The sequence below is a fragment of the Electrophorus electricus genome, chromosome 3 (assembly GCF_041902795.1).
Source record: "Electrophorus electricus isolate QZ-2024a chromosome 3, ASM4190279v1, whole genome shotgun sequence".
Classification (NCBI taxonomy): Eukaryota; Metazoa; Chordata; class Actinopteri; order Gymnotiformes; family Gymnotidae; genus Electrophorus; species Electrophorus electricus.
Genome location: NC_137499.1, coordinates 22,191,342 through 22,206,326, shown reverse-complemented (window position 1 = coordinate 22,206,326; position 14,985 = coordinate 22,191,342). Strand labels below are relative to the sequence as shown.

Genomic DNA, 14,985 nt, shown 5'->3' with positions numbered 1-14,985 from the left:
TTTGTTCAGCAGCAATGCAAAAATTTTTTTTTTAAAAGCTCTTGAAAGTCTGTCATTGTAGAGCTGCAGAGCGGCTCACATCCCCTTCATCACTGAACAGCTGCTTTCCTCCCTATTCAGATGGCTGAATTATAATGGCACAAATGAGGTGTACGAATGTTACAGAGTTTGCATAAAAGCCTCTTGCACTGGATGTTTAACCAAATAGCAAATTGCAAAATATGTTCTACAGCTGCAAATCATAAAACTCATTATGTAGGTTTGACTACTTCTTAAAGATAAAAATCCATTTGGGATATTTTTATTTGAACTGTATTCAAACATCTAACTGTTCTTGAAACTAAGGACACACAGACGTTCTTTTGGCCTTTGTGGGCTCAGTTAAAAATGTATAAATAAACATTGAATCCATAAACATTTAAACAATGAATTTTAATATTTTTTAGCTCAAGAAGAGGCAAAAAAAAAAAAAAGTTAATCATTCTAAAATCATATTTTAAAGAGTTTCCTGCTGGGTTTCCCCACCATAGCCTATGCCCTTGAGGATGCCCCCACCACACCCTGTTCCGCAAAGGAAACCAACGCCATGCCCTGAGCCACAGAGAGCACCATGATGGGCAGGGGAGGGTCTGTGATGAGGGGGGTCTGTCTCATCAGAACTTGCATCAAGAAAACCTTGCCTTGCTGTGTTGATTGCGACTAAGGTTTCATAGCATGGCTGGTGATAAACTGTTCCAGGATCAGCATAAAAAGCAAGGACGGGACACATGACCACTTCTACCCAAACCGCCTACTTCTGAAGGGCCTGCCTGAAACAGCCTAGGATCCTCTACCTGAGCCATCTCCGAAAATCCAACCCCATGTATGAAGAAGCCTAGTCGCTTCATTGTCATCGGCCTACGTCGCTCCTGGACACGCTCTCTCTGTGCCCCGCAGACTGTTTGAACATTGAGCCCAGTGAGTCGTAAGAACAAGCATTTCCCCTTTTTACTTTACTTTACTTTTGGTATCAATAGTAAAGCTAGTTTAAATATCAAAATTAGATGAGTAACGTTTGCATCTTGCGATGCATCAGCTTCCTCAACCCTTTAAAGTGGTTCCCTCTCTGGTTGTTTCACAAGTTTCTCTTTCTCTTCTAAGTTTTCCTGTCACACTGTCGCCATGCTCTCTCACCACCAATACCTCTCCTTACCTGGGCGTTGTTTGGGTCGATAAGTAGACTGGCTGGTTCATCACTCTGATGGGTACCTTAAACAGTTGTTCTTTTCTTTCATCCTTTCCTTTCTTTTATTAGGTAGCTACTTTGGCCCTCCACAAATCTAGTTTGTGTTAATTAGTTTTGGTTACTTCTATTGCTTAATTTGATATACTATAGCAATTTTAGAAGACCCAGTACCTCTGGTCATTATTAGAATCTTAATCAATGGTTTTTATCTCTGTTCTCGGCTTATTCAATAAATATACTCTAGTTGTAATGCTTGTGGGTCATGAGTGATATTCTAATTTTTGGTAGATGAAATAAGTTTAAAGAATTAATTTATACTAATCAGGGTGATGCCCCAATCAATCTGTCAATCATGATTTATAAATCATCAAAGTTATAAACCACTACACAGTTCTCCGGAGAATGAACACTAGCCCGTGAAGCTCTGATAAAGCCTAATTAAGTTCTCTGTCCCCACTGACGTGATGCTATGTGGCGGATGGCTGTAAAGTGTTGTGGTTGCTGACTGAAGTGTGATTACCTGACCACGAGCACAGGCACCGTCTTCTCCCCACGTTGGAACAGGAAAGTTCGGAAATGTTAACTGTCTCTTCTTACAAGTCGTAACACACGTTGAACTTGGGAAGGCACTATTTTGAATGAGACTTTTTTCCCCCCATATTGTTTATTTTGTAAAAATGGCAAACAAAGAAAGCAGTTTAAGAAGTACGAACACACATTTCAGTGCAAAATTACCAGCAGCCACACTGGGAAAGAAATGGGTTTGGGGAATAATAAGATAGCATAGGATCACTGTCCAGTAACAACTGGCAGAAAGTACTATCCCAGCATTTATCCCTGGACCATCACCAACTGCTCTTTAAAAACACTGGAATATCCCTTATTTTGGAATTGCAGAGTACCCTAATGCACGGCTTCCACTACTATATCAAAATGATAATATGACCCTCATAGTCCACCGTACCTACTTAATCAAATAACATATAAAAGAAGCTACCTGCTAAAGGTGAGTAGTTGTATACTCACATGGTTTCTGTACGAAAAAACAAAAAAATTCTAACTACTTTGAATTAACTAATGCAATGTTATGGCTGATAAACAAAACAACAACAAAAAAAACATTTGTCCAGTAAGTTTTTTTTTTTTTTTTTCCAGTTTACCCATTTCAACAAGCACATTTTATACTGTAGACACGAGGCTTTCAGATGCACAGAACAGAGGGATGAACGAAGCTGAGTTGTACTGCTTTGTCGTCACATGGAATTAAGGGGAGCTCTCCTACTCAATACACAAACCCTGAGAGAGAGAGAGAGAGAGATGCACACATGTAGGTATACCTACATCTACATACAGTTGCATACAACACACAAAATGCAACAACCACAGTTCTGTTCATTACTTATGAGCACCTACAATTTTCAGTTACGAGGAAAACATTTGTGTGCTGTTTGTTAAATACGACTCCTTTAATTATTATAATTCTTAGCTGAAGAGCAGAACGTTTTAAGATCATTCATGTATAAATGCATTTTCATTATTTGACTCTTATCCATACTGTACAAACTATACATAATGCAAAACACTGAGCACCCCCAACAATGTACTGATAACATTGTATGCATATACCTTTTAAAATTTTTAGTGCAAAACAATGTTTTCCAAATAGGACAGTAAAAAGTACCTGGAAGTTCTGAATGTGTTGTTTTCTAGCAGTGTAGGAATGTCACACAACACACACCCTCCCTCCCTCTGCAACCTTTAAAGGTGTAGGGGCAGGAACATCTCCCCCAAGAGGTTGTTGAATAGTACTACAATCATTCTTGATGTGTATTTATTGATATTTTGTCATGGCATTTGTCAGCCACTTTAAACATAAAATTCACTCCAAATTATGGAGTCATCCTCCTGTACCAATTCTAGATTATTTATTTTAAATAGTGACTAGCTTTTTTCTGATAGTCTCCCCTGGTCTTTCCTCTACAGACCTTGTGAGTGTGTGTGTGTGTGTGTGCGCGCACGCGCAACTGCATACATGTGCAGAAAAGAAAGGAAACCACGGCCCTGTTTCTTTGTTTCCAGACTGGAAACTTTGACTGTTTTTTCCCCTCAGCGGACAGCTATTGTTTGCTCTCTCTTGTACTCACACCCCCTCAACAATTCACCCACCCCTGCACAGAACATATTTCACTATTATTCCAGCAGGTCTGTCATTGAAATGCTCTCTATGAGTCAGTCTATATAAATGCAGGAGGGGTGCGCTTCCATGACATCAGTAAAAGATGCCCTTTCTCCCACATTCATAAGAGATATGAACTTAACATTTTGCTACCAAAGCACGTTCTCTCTCCCTTCACTGTCTCTGCATCCTTAATCTCCTTCCTGTCTCTCTCTCTCTCTCTTTCTGTATCTTTTCCTTAGTTCCCCCTCTTTCTCAGCAGAAGGGAACACTTCCGCTCGTGTGAAGTCTTTTTTTCCCTCTAAAATCCAGAGCTTTCTTCGCTTAGTTCACTCCTAAAACTGACAACCTGTTTTGAAATACAAGGGTATGTAGCAAACAGGACGTGCCAGTGGACAGAGGCAGGGAGAATGACCTCACCCAGCAGACGGGGCGGTGTTATGGAGCTCCCGTCTCACTCAGCACAGAACGACTCAGCGTATCCCTGCCCCAGTGCACCCGAACTCAGTTATCCCAGGCTGAAACAGGTGCCATTCAACGATCTCTACTGACACACCTACAGAGTCGAGTCAAAAGGGATTCTGGGATTATCTGACTAAGAGGGGTTTTAGAACTAATAGTAAAACCTGACCGCAGTTATACTGAGTTCTAGAATGTATTAGAATGAAACTGGGCTCAGGTTTAAGCAAACAACCACGGAGCCCCCGTGTGTGCAGTAATGGCAACAGAAACGTCAACCAAATTCCCTCTGCACGCTGCTCCATTCAACTGCACCACTAACGGTAGTGCTCACTTCTGAGAACGGGTGCATGCGCATGTGTACGCACTCAGTAAAGCCATACCTTGAGAAGAGGTCTGAACCTCACTGTATACCGTGTCTGTTCCTTTCTTCAATGGAACTGAAAGAAAAGGGGAAGGGAGAGAGAGAGAGAGAGAGAGAGAGAGAGAGAGAGAGAGAGAGAAATCTGGTGTCTCACATCATCACTCAACATAACCATGGAGACAAAATAGTTTAGAATGTCCTACGATGCCAAAATGGCGGAAACAAACAATGTTCCTAAATAGCATTACTCCAACTCGAAAACTACTCACAGAGGTACATTTCCTACTGTGATCAAGGGATTGTTCTGTATCCTATGATAAATATAATAGTAGATCAGATACAAGGAGGTGGTCAGGGGAGTGGTGGGAGTATTACTGTACCAGTTAACTCAGCCTTTCCTGTTTATACAGCAGAAGATAGCCCTGTTCAAAAAAGGACCAAAACTGGTTTAATGAAGACTGTTCTTTGGGACTGGACAACTCCCAGGAAGAGGATTCACTGTTATCAGTGAAGGAAAGCATGAAAGAATAATTACCATCTTCAAAGAAGAGAGAGAGAGAAACGATATGCCATAAAGGGAAACCAAGGGGTTTTCCAGTACAGGCAAGCCACACTGCGATTTTATTGAGCAAGTTCCTGAGTGCTTTCTTTACCGAGTGTGGGGTTCACTGCATTTGAATGCATCACTTCTGCATACTCCACGTTAGACTCCTCTGGTTCCTCCATATCTCCTACCTCACTGCAGTGTGCTATTGACACACACACACACACACACACACACACACACACACACACACACACACACACACACACACACACATGAAACATTTAAAATGTGTGACTTCCTAAAGTCAAATATCAACTTCTGAATCCTGGTGTGACCGAAGACTCTGGAACAGACATTTCATATGTAGTCTTGAAGATTCTCCTGTTAATTCCACGTTGCTGTTTGGAACAACCTGAGCGTTCCCCCAGTGATCCCCCACTGCCTGACTTAAAGTGGGCTTGCGGGAGGGGCAAGGGGTCTAGACACCTGGGCTGGGAATCTGCCATGGATATATTCGGAATCTTACCTGGACCTGGAGGCCTCTTGCTCCACATGCCTGCTTTGCTGCCGCTGCTCACGCGAGCTACACAACACACAGTGAGAGGAGCGCGTTAGCCACCTACAGAGACAACACGCCTCTGCTAACGCACCCCAAACCTCGGCCGAATCCAGAGTCGAAACAGAAGGAGATTTAAAACCATCAAAGAAGAGTTGTTGAACCAACAGTGAAGACATGACTGTAGTTATGTCAAGTTCCAGAATGTGCCCCAGCCAAAGCCTAGATTCAAATCAACCAGGGCTTTAGAATGATTACTCAGCCCATGGGTTTGTTCAGGCTGCAGTGCACTGCAGGTTTAGAGATTAGCATAGCATCCTCAGCCTAACAGGCAGCGCATACTTTCCACTTAGCATATATTACTGGCTTCCCTTAGCCTATGACATTCATTACTGAAATAACCTCTGGCTGAGTAACAATCAAATTTATTTGCATTTCAAATCTAAAATCAGCTGTAATAAATATTTATGTTTAGAGTGTGGAAGGTAAAAAAAAAAAGCAAAGAAACACTACAGAGCTTCTTTGCAGTGTGCATTACAAACAACTGCCAAACGCATGTGAATGCTGACAGCTGCATCCTTCTTCGTCCACTAGGAGTACAGGAATTCATTTTTACAAGGTGTGTTTCTGAACAAACGACTTTCGGTTTCAGATAATGATAAAGGCAAAGGGAGCTAGTCGTTTTGATGAAATGATTCAGGTCAGTGACAGAATGCAGTTAATGAAACTCTACAGATCAGAAATATTCCAGACATGAACCCAGACTCTGCTGAAACATGACAAACAGATAAGATACAATCATTAAGGTAGGCACCACCTATAAACACTTAACATTTATAATGATTTATAAAAAAATTCAATATTATAGATTATGAATACTTAGAAATAGAATGAGTTTGTTACAGGACTGCTTTAAGAACAACTATTAAGACAAAATGTTATTTAAAACAATACTAGCAATAAATATTTTTTTAAAAATCCAGCATGGAATGACCAAATTTGCAAAATAAAACAGCTTTTATTCCTTCAACAGCTTCCTGATTCTTAAACTATTAACCAACCAAATATATATACATACGTATTCCTATGGATGAAGCTACAGTGAAACAGAAACACAAAACGACCCATCCCCCACCCAACAAACAATACAACACAACCTCCAATTTATCCAACTCTCAAGACAGGTGACCAAGCAAAAACGTAAACAGATGAAACTAGTGAAGCATAAAAAGGAGCCAAGGACAACAAAATCGAGCGGGCAGGAGAATGCAAGTGTGGAAATGGCTCGTCTCACACACACACTCACTCACACTCACCCCCCCACACCCCACACCCACACACCCCCCCCCACACACACACGGTTTGGTTTCCTCCTCTGGGCATTATTAGCATGCTATCACTTTCTGTGTGTGTGTGTGTTCCACTGGAAAAGAGCTAATAAAAGGATTTCTGTGTTCTGTTAACAAGAAATGTGGTGGAAAACGTCCAAAACGGGGAACAAAAACTCTTAAAACAGGTTGCTGAAAACAGGCTGTCCATGACAACATTTTGATTCCCGGTCCGTTACCTCTGTAAAAAACCAAAAAGCACTGCAAATGGCCCCCCTCTTTCCATTTTGGGTTTAGATGTTAGACTCTGGGAGGATTTAGATCAGTTCACGTTTAGCACTCCTTCTCTATAATGTTTCCAGGATGCCGTAGGTCGTCCTATTACTTGTGCCCACAGGAAATGATGTCAGTTTACACTGAGTTCCTTTGGTTAGTCTCTTGATCTTGATGCCAAAGTGTTGAGCCAGAGAAGGTGGTCGAGCTCCATCTGGAATAAGATGGGGGAGGGGGGATGCTCCCATGACATGGCTACAGATGATAGCATAGCTCTTTAGCAAGCAAAGGCTAATGCTAATGGCCACAAAAACAAACAAACAAGAACAACAACAACAACAACAACAACCACCCAGCTCTGGAACTTTAACAATGAGCCGACTCCAACTACACAGAATTCCAAATAAATGCAGCATCTATCTGCTGGAGAGGTTCTACACACGACCAGGCAGATACTTGTTCGGTGACACACATGCACAACCCCCCCCCAATCCATCCCACCCCTAACACAGCTAAAATAAATCTGGGGTAGATAGCAAAGTTGCCAGCATGCATGATAATAAATAACAGCGTCTTAAAGCTGTGGCCCAGAACTGGCAGCCAGAATCCACATCTAAACCCAACTAAAGTTCTAGACAGTTCTGACTCTGGACTGTTCTAGAGAGCCTATTAGAATACAGATGGGTGGGGAAAAATAACAAAGATTAAAAAAATGAAGAGAGGCTACCTTCCGGAGCACTAGAAAGTTGGGTGTCATGGGTGTGATATTACTGAGTCATCTGATTTAGGGCTTGCAGGCTTTCTGGAGAATTACGAAGAAACAATTAGTCCCAGCATTTCACAAGAGAGCATTTCTCTTCTCACTGCTAAGCAAAAGGGTGAACAAACCCACCAACGTCTCCCTTTCCCCTATGGAAAAAAAAAAACTCCTCTGGCATTTAGATCATAGACATTTTAATCACCATAATGACTTTTCAGACTGTCTGTGTATCCGTGTCTCTTTCCTGTGCACTGCTTATCTGCACACTAGTATAACACACAGTGCTAACACAAAAACTCTAGCATAATTGACTACTGGCTGAGCTCTCCAACCAGTACCAGTGTACCAGTACCAGTGTACCAGTACCTAATAGATACACTGCTAGCCAGGTAAGCAAACCGACGACTGTTGTCTAAGAGCATACATCTAGCGCCCAATCAACTGTGACTAATAGTAATTAGTGTTTGATACTAACAGTAACTGCATACACAGCTGAGCTAAGAAGTGAACAAGCAAGCCAACTCACACGGAGAGTTTGACAGCGGTCTCTCGTTTACCTGTGACAGAGAGAGAGGTTGAAAGAGGGGTTTTGTTGAGAGGAGGGTCAGGCATGCGGGGCTACGGTGACACTAGGCAGGCTGTAGGTCTCTCTACCTCGCTTAGCCCTGTAGCGAATCAACACCACCACCACCACCACTGCTAAAGCCAGCAGGCAAGCGCCGATGATTAGGGCTTTCTTCCACCTGGCCATGTTCACTGCATCGTAGGAGACACACACACACACACACACACACACACACACACACACACACACACACACACACACACACACACACACACACACACACAGATTGTTAGGAGGACAGACAGTTGGTTAGGAGACAAACGAGACTGTTTTTGTTTTCGGCTCCACAATAGCTAGGGACGAAGGAAAGCATTTACTGAGAGAGATAGCCTTTGGCCAGACATTTCAGTTCTATTTGTTTGTGTACTCAGTGAACCCTAAAAAGGAGAAGGTGGGCAGAGAGGGAAAGAGATAGAGAAGCCAAAAAAAGGGGACAGTGAGAGGACAGAAAGTACCGCAGCCTGCTTTACCTGTGAAGCTTACTTTGTTGCTCAAGGCCCTGTCACTGCCGTAGTTTTGGACATCACAGTAGTACGTGCCGCTGTTTTCATTGTGCACGCCCACAAGGGTGTGGGACGAGGAGTTGGTCGACACGGTGTTGGTGTACAGCAGACCCCTGTCATCCTGGCGGTACCATTTGATGGTGAATGGTGGTGTGCCCCTCATGATGCTGCATATGAGGTAGATGTCGTGGCCCTCAACGATGTCCTCGGGTGTCGGGACGACGGTGAGGAACGCCTTCTGCGCGGGAACTGCCCGGAGCAAGAATGCGGTTGAGGTTGCGGGAAAACACGTCCGTCACGGTTAGACTCTGATGGCTTATTTTCATGCACTTCATGTATGTGTCAGGGGCAGAGTTATATGCATAGTACAACTGAGGCTTAACCTGGGTCCTGGTCAGTCTCTGTACTGTACTAACCAGAGGCCTGGAAAACCACACATATGCCTTTTACAGACACTGCAAACAGAAACAGCTTCCCCCCCCCATTAGCTCTATGCTCTCCTTTATCAAAACCACTGGAACTCTGAGTCATTTCATTATACTACAAAGGAAGTTACGTAACTGATATCCAAATATGTCCAAACACAACTAAAAAAACCCTCCTAAAAACAGGCACACACTGTGCTCTGTATATTACCTAATCTAATACACCTTATTCAATACAGTGTCTTACAGTAACCTTTCTTGAGATGTGAGTTATACAATGGGTTTCACAAACAGAGCGACTGCCTTTAGTTATTAATGATTCATAGAGTTTGGGAAATCTATGTATATTTAGGACTACAACTTTATCAAAACAAAACCTTCTCCCAAAATGGCCTGCGTCATGTTATACTCCGTGTGAAGTTGCTGGATGAAACATAACGGTCAGCTCACCCGTAACCGATGCCTTGAGAGTGCTACTCATCAGAGGCTGCTTGCGGTCATAGTTCTGGGCCCCGCACGCGAGGCTGTGGACGTCAGCCTCTGAGTGGACTGTGGCAGTGAACTGGGCCTGTTGTCTGGTGTGCGTCAAAATGCTATGATTCAAGACGGTGCGCTTCCAAATCAGGGTGTAGTTAATGGGCAAGCTCCCGTTCTCTGAATAGCAGTAAATATTGAAGGGGCGACCCAGGACCACCCGCTCGTCCACCGTGATCACAGGCCTGGAGACGAGCACTGCAGGGAGGAAGTTGCAGAAAGTTAAGATAATGGCTAAATCTGTAACACTTGTTGAAAAGTATTGTTAATTCAATTTGATATTCATTTCGATTAAGGCCCAATGACCTTTTATTTTTACCACTATTCCTTGTTTAAAGCGTCTCCTTGCCCCTTAGAACTGGGTAATAAGAAGTAGTGGTTGAAATCTTCCCCGACAAAATGGGGCAACCTTTTAAGAACCAGATACGATGGTAGTTCTTGATGGATTTTGGACATACATTTCCAATATACTGTCCTCAACTATGGGAAAGATCTGCAACCTTTTGGCCATTATATGCCTTCGGGGGGGGGGACACAACAGGAAAATGTGTCATTTAAATTGAATTCATTTGGCAGATGCTGTTATCCAGAGTAACAAATTCAGGCACGTCACAGAGGTAGGCCAATGTAATGTTAGGAGTCCTGCCCAAGGACTCTTCTTGGTTCAGCACTGAGCTCTTGCCCAGGTGGGCTTTGGTCCTCCACAGAAGAGGCAATGTTGTTACCCACTACACGATACCAACCACATGGAAAAATGTGGGACTGTCATGCTCAAATCATGATAAGGTTTTATGAAGACAAGGGCCATAATATATTACAATTAAGATAATATCACAATTTTTATCTTTTAATAACAGAGAAAATGGTTAATTGAAGATTGCTTTGGTCACTTGCACATCATTTTTGCTGGTGATTTGCAAGGCATTCAGGGAAATTTCACGTAACACTTCATTTGGAGTGTGCCACTGAAAACCCTACATATGGAGGGCCATGTAGCCCTAACATTTCACCCTATCCCTGTATCCCAACAAGGACCCCCTACCCCTGGGCCTGAATGCCCAAAACAGACGGGTAGGGCTAAGTGGTAGCGTCAAGGGCTTGAAATGAGATTGGGCCTAGATCTAGCACCCATATCTAGCTAGATGCCATGCTGGTTTGGAGGTTGCTTATATGGATGCTAGACTATGCTTGAGCTACATGAGGAAATCCCATCTCTGGGTTTGAGATTTTCTTTCAGGGAAGCTGCTCTGTGTTGAGCTTCGGTGGGACGCTGCTACCTTTGGCTTCAAAGGACACCGAGGTGCTCCGTTTGACGATGGTGCGCACTTGAGCGCTACACGTGTAATTCCCATTGGTCTTGGTTCCCGCCATCGCCCTGTACGTGCCATCAAACCGGCCGAGCGTCACATTGTCCTCGTTCCTTAAGATCGAGTACTTCACGTCATCGCGACGGATTCTCTCTGATGCGAAGTCTAAGCTTCTGCAGTGGACGGTGAAGTCCTGACCCTCAAACACATCGGTGGGAGTTACAGTCACCGTTGGCTGGGAGAACAGCTCTAGGTAGGTGAACGAGAAGGCAAGAGACATTTTGCTCACCTAAAGACATTTAACAAAAACACATGCAAACCCAAACATGACAGAACCGGAACGTTTGTCTTTCACTAGGGGTGTGAGCTTACGGGCACTTTTTTTTTTAGAAATCCGGATGAATTACCAACAGTGGCTCAATGTTTGTCAGTGCCAACTTGTACGCTTTTTCTGAACGATATCTATTAATTAGAAACCTAACATGTTCAATAAAAAGTAATTAGCTAATCACTTATAACATGTGAATAACACATTGGTAAGGTAAAAGAGCAAACGTTAGACACTCTCTCACCTCTGACTGTAAGATTCACAGAACCGGATTTTCTCACGCCATCCAACTCGGCACTGCATTCATACTCCCCAGAGTCGCTTGCCAGGACGCACTTGCTGTACGTGGCGTTTTTCATGTCCAGGATCTTTGGCCCTTTCATGAGGTTCAGAGAGAGTGAAGACAGGTCCTGGTAGTGCGGGTTCACACTACATGTGATGTTCACGGTGTCTCCTTCAATCACCCCTGTCTGTGGGTGCACCGTGACAGAGGGTGTGATGTCAAGCTCTGGGACGAAAGAAACCGGGGGAAGATACGTCAGAGGTGAAGAAAAACTGGAAAATAGGCGGCTGGTGCAGAAACGCTCTGAAAGTGACTGGTTCGGAAAACTGGGTGACTGAACAAACCATCTTACCGTGCACAGCAACACTGAGCACATTGCTGACATTTGACTGCAAGGTTTTGGTTCCTATGGCGAGGAAATAGGAGCAGGTCAGTGACGCAGTCCTTGCCGAGCGGAGGGGAATGATCTCTTGCATGTGGCCGCTGTCGGTCTCCTTCCGGTGGACCTCGTCGGAGCCGTCTTTGATGGAGAACGTCAGCTTGCCCATCTCCCCGTCCGCCCTGCACGTGATGCTCACAGTCTCGCCCTCCCGCACCGCCGTCTTGTCCACGGTCAGCACTGGCGCCTGCAGCCCTGCGCGTTCGAGAAAACCGTTTGCAGCGGCCTCGGCTTGGGTCGACTTTCGTTTTTAGGGGACGACACAGGTTCAGCTTTTGGCTCGTTCTCTTCTGTCCCTTTCAAAAGGTTTGATAATTATCTGTCGCCTCTTGTATGAATCTGAATATTGAGCTACTGTGTCTCCTGTCCTGTAATGTAAACCGGTGGATCGTGAAGCTGGGTACTTTTACCTCTGACTACGACGTCCCTGAAGTTGCTCACCCAGTTCTGTCCGTCGATCACGACCTTGCACTGGTACTTGCCCGAGTGAATGGCGCGCGCGCTGGGGATGGAGTAGACCACGCGCCCGACGTTGTCGGTCGGCTGCGGGCGTGCCAGTTCGCGCTTTTCGTAGTCTTTGAAGAAGCTGTACTGGTAGGCCGGCATGACGCCGCCGGAGTGGGCGGCGTCGACGGCGCAGGTGAGCGTCAGGTTGGCGCCGCGCTCCACGTCCGCCGCGGGGTCCACGGACAGCGTGACGCTTCTTATTACTGCGAAGACAAGCGAGGACGTTGGCACTTTTACTTGCACACACACACACACACACACACACACACACACACACGAGCCCAGCGTTTAAGGTGCACGAGGTGGAAGTCTGAAACGTCGTTTTGGTAAAGTATCCCTTTCTGTTTTAATGCTGTTCTGTGCTTTATAACTATCAAGAGATAATATTGTACCCGCCAAAGCTGTGGTGAAAGAATGACACACTCCTGCATGTTTGGACAGTCCACTGGTACACATTTTAAGCGTACCACAATATCTGATAGTATTTTGAGCCAGTTAAATAAAAACGAATATAAAGCAGGTCTGATTCTCTTGAGAACGAAGGATTGCCCTTCATTGATCTGATCATAGAAAGTCTGGTGTGACCCAAAAACTGTGACATTATCTAACTAAGAACATGGAATGTCACAAAAACTGTCTAGGTCATATAACCATATGGTATCAGTGGACAGTGGTAGCTCAGTGGTTAAGGTACTTGACCTGTAATTGGTTGCTGGTTCTAGCTGCACCACTGCCAAGTTGCCACTGTTGGGCCCCTGAGCAAGACCCTTAACCCTTGAACAATGCCTAGAGTTGTACTTATAATTGTAAGTCGCTTTGGATAAAAGCTAAATGCCATAAATGTAAATGTATCAGAAGGAGTATGGGTGTCTCTCCCTATGCCCCCCCCCCGCCCCTGTCTAGCAAAAGCCCCAGGGGGGTCTGACCAGTAATCAGGGGCATCATGATAGGAAGGAAATCACTTCATTAAACAAACCCACTGAGGTCACCAGAGACCAGAGTTCTCTTAGAAACCATGTCCCCACCCAGCCTTTTCACAGCCTCTCTCTCTCTCTCACTCACACCTCGCCGTAACATCGTACACAAACATGTTTAGAACATGTCAGCTGGCTCGAGAACACTGCAACAAGTAAGCCACAGCGCATTCTAGACCTGTTAGATAGCACAGATGCATGCACAAAGCCCAATCGCAGCATTACAAATGGGGAAGTTTGTGCTATTTGTGAGAAAAGCAGACATTTCTTGGTTCTGTCCGTCAATAATAAGGTATTGGTAAACAACTCTCAGAATCCTGCTTCAGATCTGTTTCTCTAACCCAGTAAATGTGACAACAAAGGGGCAATCCCATCGCCTTACATAGTGACATCAGATCATGTGCTACCACAAAAGGGAAAAAACATTTGAACAATCCTGTATAAACAGTAAACATTAGTAAAAGCACACACATGACAGACTTACACGTCTTGGACGCGTGCACGCACACACACACACACACAAAAAAACCCCCACCAGGCTATTAAGACAAAAAGTAACGCAATTCATTTAAAAGACCTAGCAATTCTGATCTACACTAAAATCTCCATAAACGTGTCCAAACATCCTGTTGTCATAAGAATTTTAGCTGGCTGACTTCATACTGACCTGATTTGACTTCTGTACCTGATGGCAGTTGTCGGACAGCATGGGTCAGAGGGAAAGATATAAAAAATACACCAGTTAACATTCAAGACAAACAAAAGTCAACCGAGCTTTCCGAAAGCTTGTTAACAGAACGCAGAAGCGCAAAGTCGCAGAAACAGGTACGTCCTTACAGGTGACGAGGAAAGCCAGGACACAAAGGAGGAGACAAAGAAGGAGACAGGTAGGACTCGGCTGCCGTAACACCTGCATGGCTGACCACTTCTGACCAGTGTGTGCGCGCGTAACAGTGGAACAGAGGGGAGGCGTGCTCACGCCTCGTCCTGCCCATCACTCTGTGCAGATTTAGGCAGTAATTGGACAGGAAGTGAGCGCTGCTTCCTGAGGAAGTACGGAATGTGGCATGCAGATGCAGTGGAATGTTCAGCTGGACGGCTGGAGTGACGCAGGACCTCTGTGACCTGAGCGTGGTCGCTGGCACGCAGCGGCGCGTCTCCGCTAGCCTTATACCTACGCAGGACACTTCCTCACAGAGAAAAAATAGCATAAAGAGAGAAGAATCGGAAAAACAAGAACAAGTACAGACAGACAGACAGATTTTAGGTGAGCAGAACAGAAAGCAACCAGAAGCGGCAACTCGGACACCATGAATTTACAACTACACATCTAGAGCTTCACACCCTGAAGGACCAAAGTCACCTTGCAGAC

General features: G+C 44.5%; 1 protein-coding gene across 18 annotated transcripts; it reads right to left on the bottom strand.

The window, feature by feature from the left end:
* Positions 1–1,439: 1,439 nt before the first annotated feature.
* On the bottom strand, positions 1,440–14,585 carry pecam1b (platelet and endothelial cell adhesion molecule 1b). Of its 18 annotated transcripts, none has more exons than XR_014122661.1 (13): positions 14,451–14,585; positions 14,281–14,298; positions 12,543–12,842; positions 12,046–12,327; positions 11,655–11,918; positions 11,053–11,331; positions 9,692–9,973; positions 8,784–9,065; positions 8,343–8,444; positions 8,215–8,245; positions 5,298–5,354; positions 4,244–4,973; positions 1,440–2,521 (listed from the first exon to the last, which is right to left on the bottom strand). XR_014122661.1 is itself a non-coding variant. In XM_027012364.3 (13 exons), exons 1-13 carry the CDS (start codon positions 14,527–14,529, stop codon positions 2,508–2,510), a joined length of 2,112 nt encoding a protein of 703 aa, XP_026868165.2. In that variant the 5' UTR covers positions 14,530–14,585; the 3' UTR covers positions 1,466–2,507. The 18 variants fall into 18 exon arrangements, 10 of the variants coding, with proteins under 10 accessions (XP_026868165.2, XP_081566738.1, XP_081566739.1 ...); XM_027012364.3 differs by lacking the exon at positions 8,215–8,245 and having other exon boundaries at positions 1,466–2,521; positions 4,244–4,300; positions 4,878–4,973; XR_014122662.1 differs by lacking the exon at positions 1,440–2,521 and having other exon boundaries at positions 4,244–4,300; positions 4,878–4,973.
* Between the last annotated feature and the right edge of the window lie 400 nt (positions 14,586–14,985).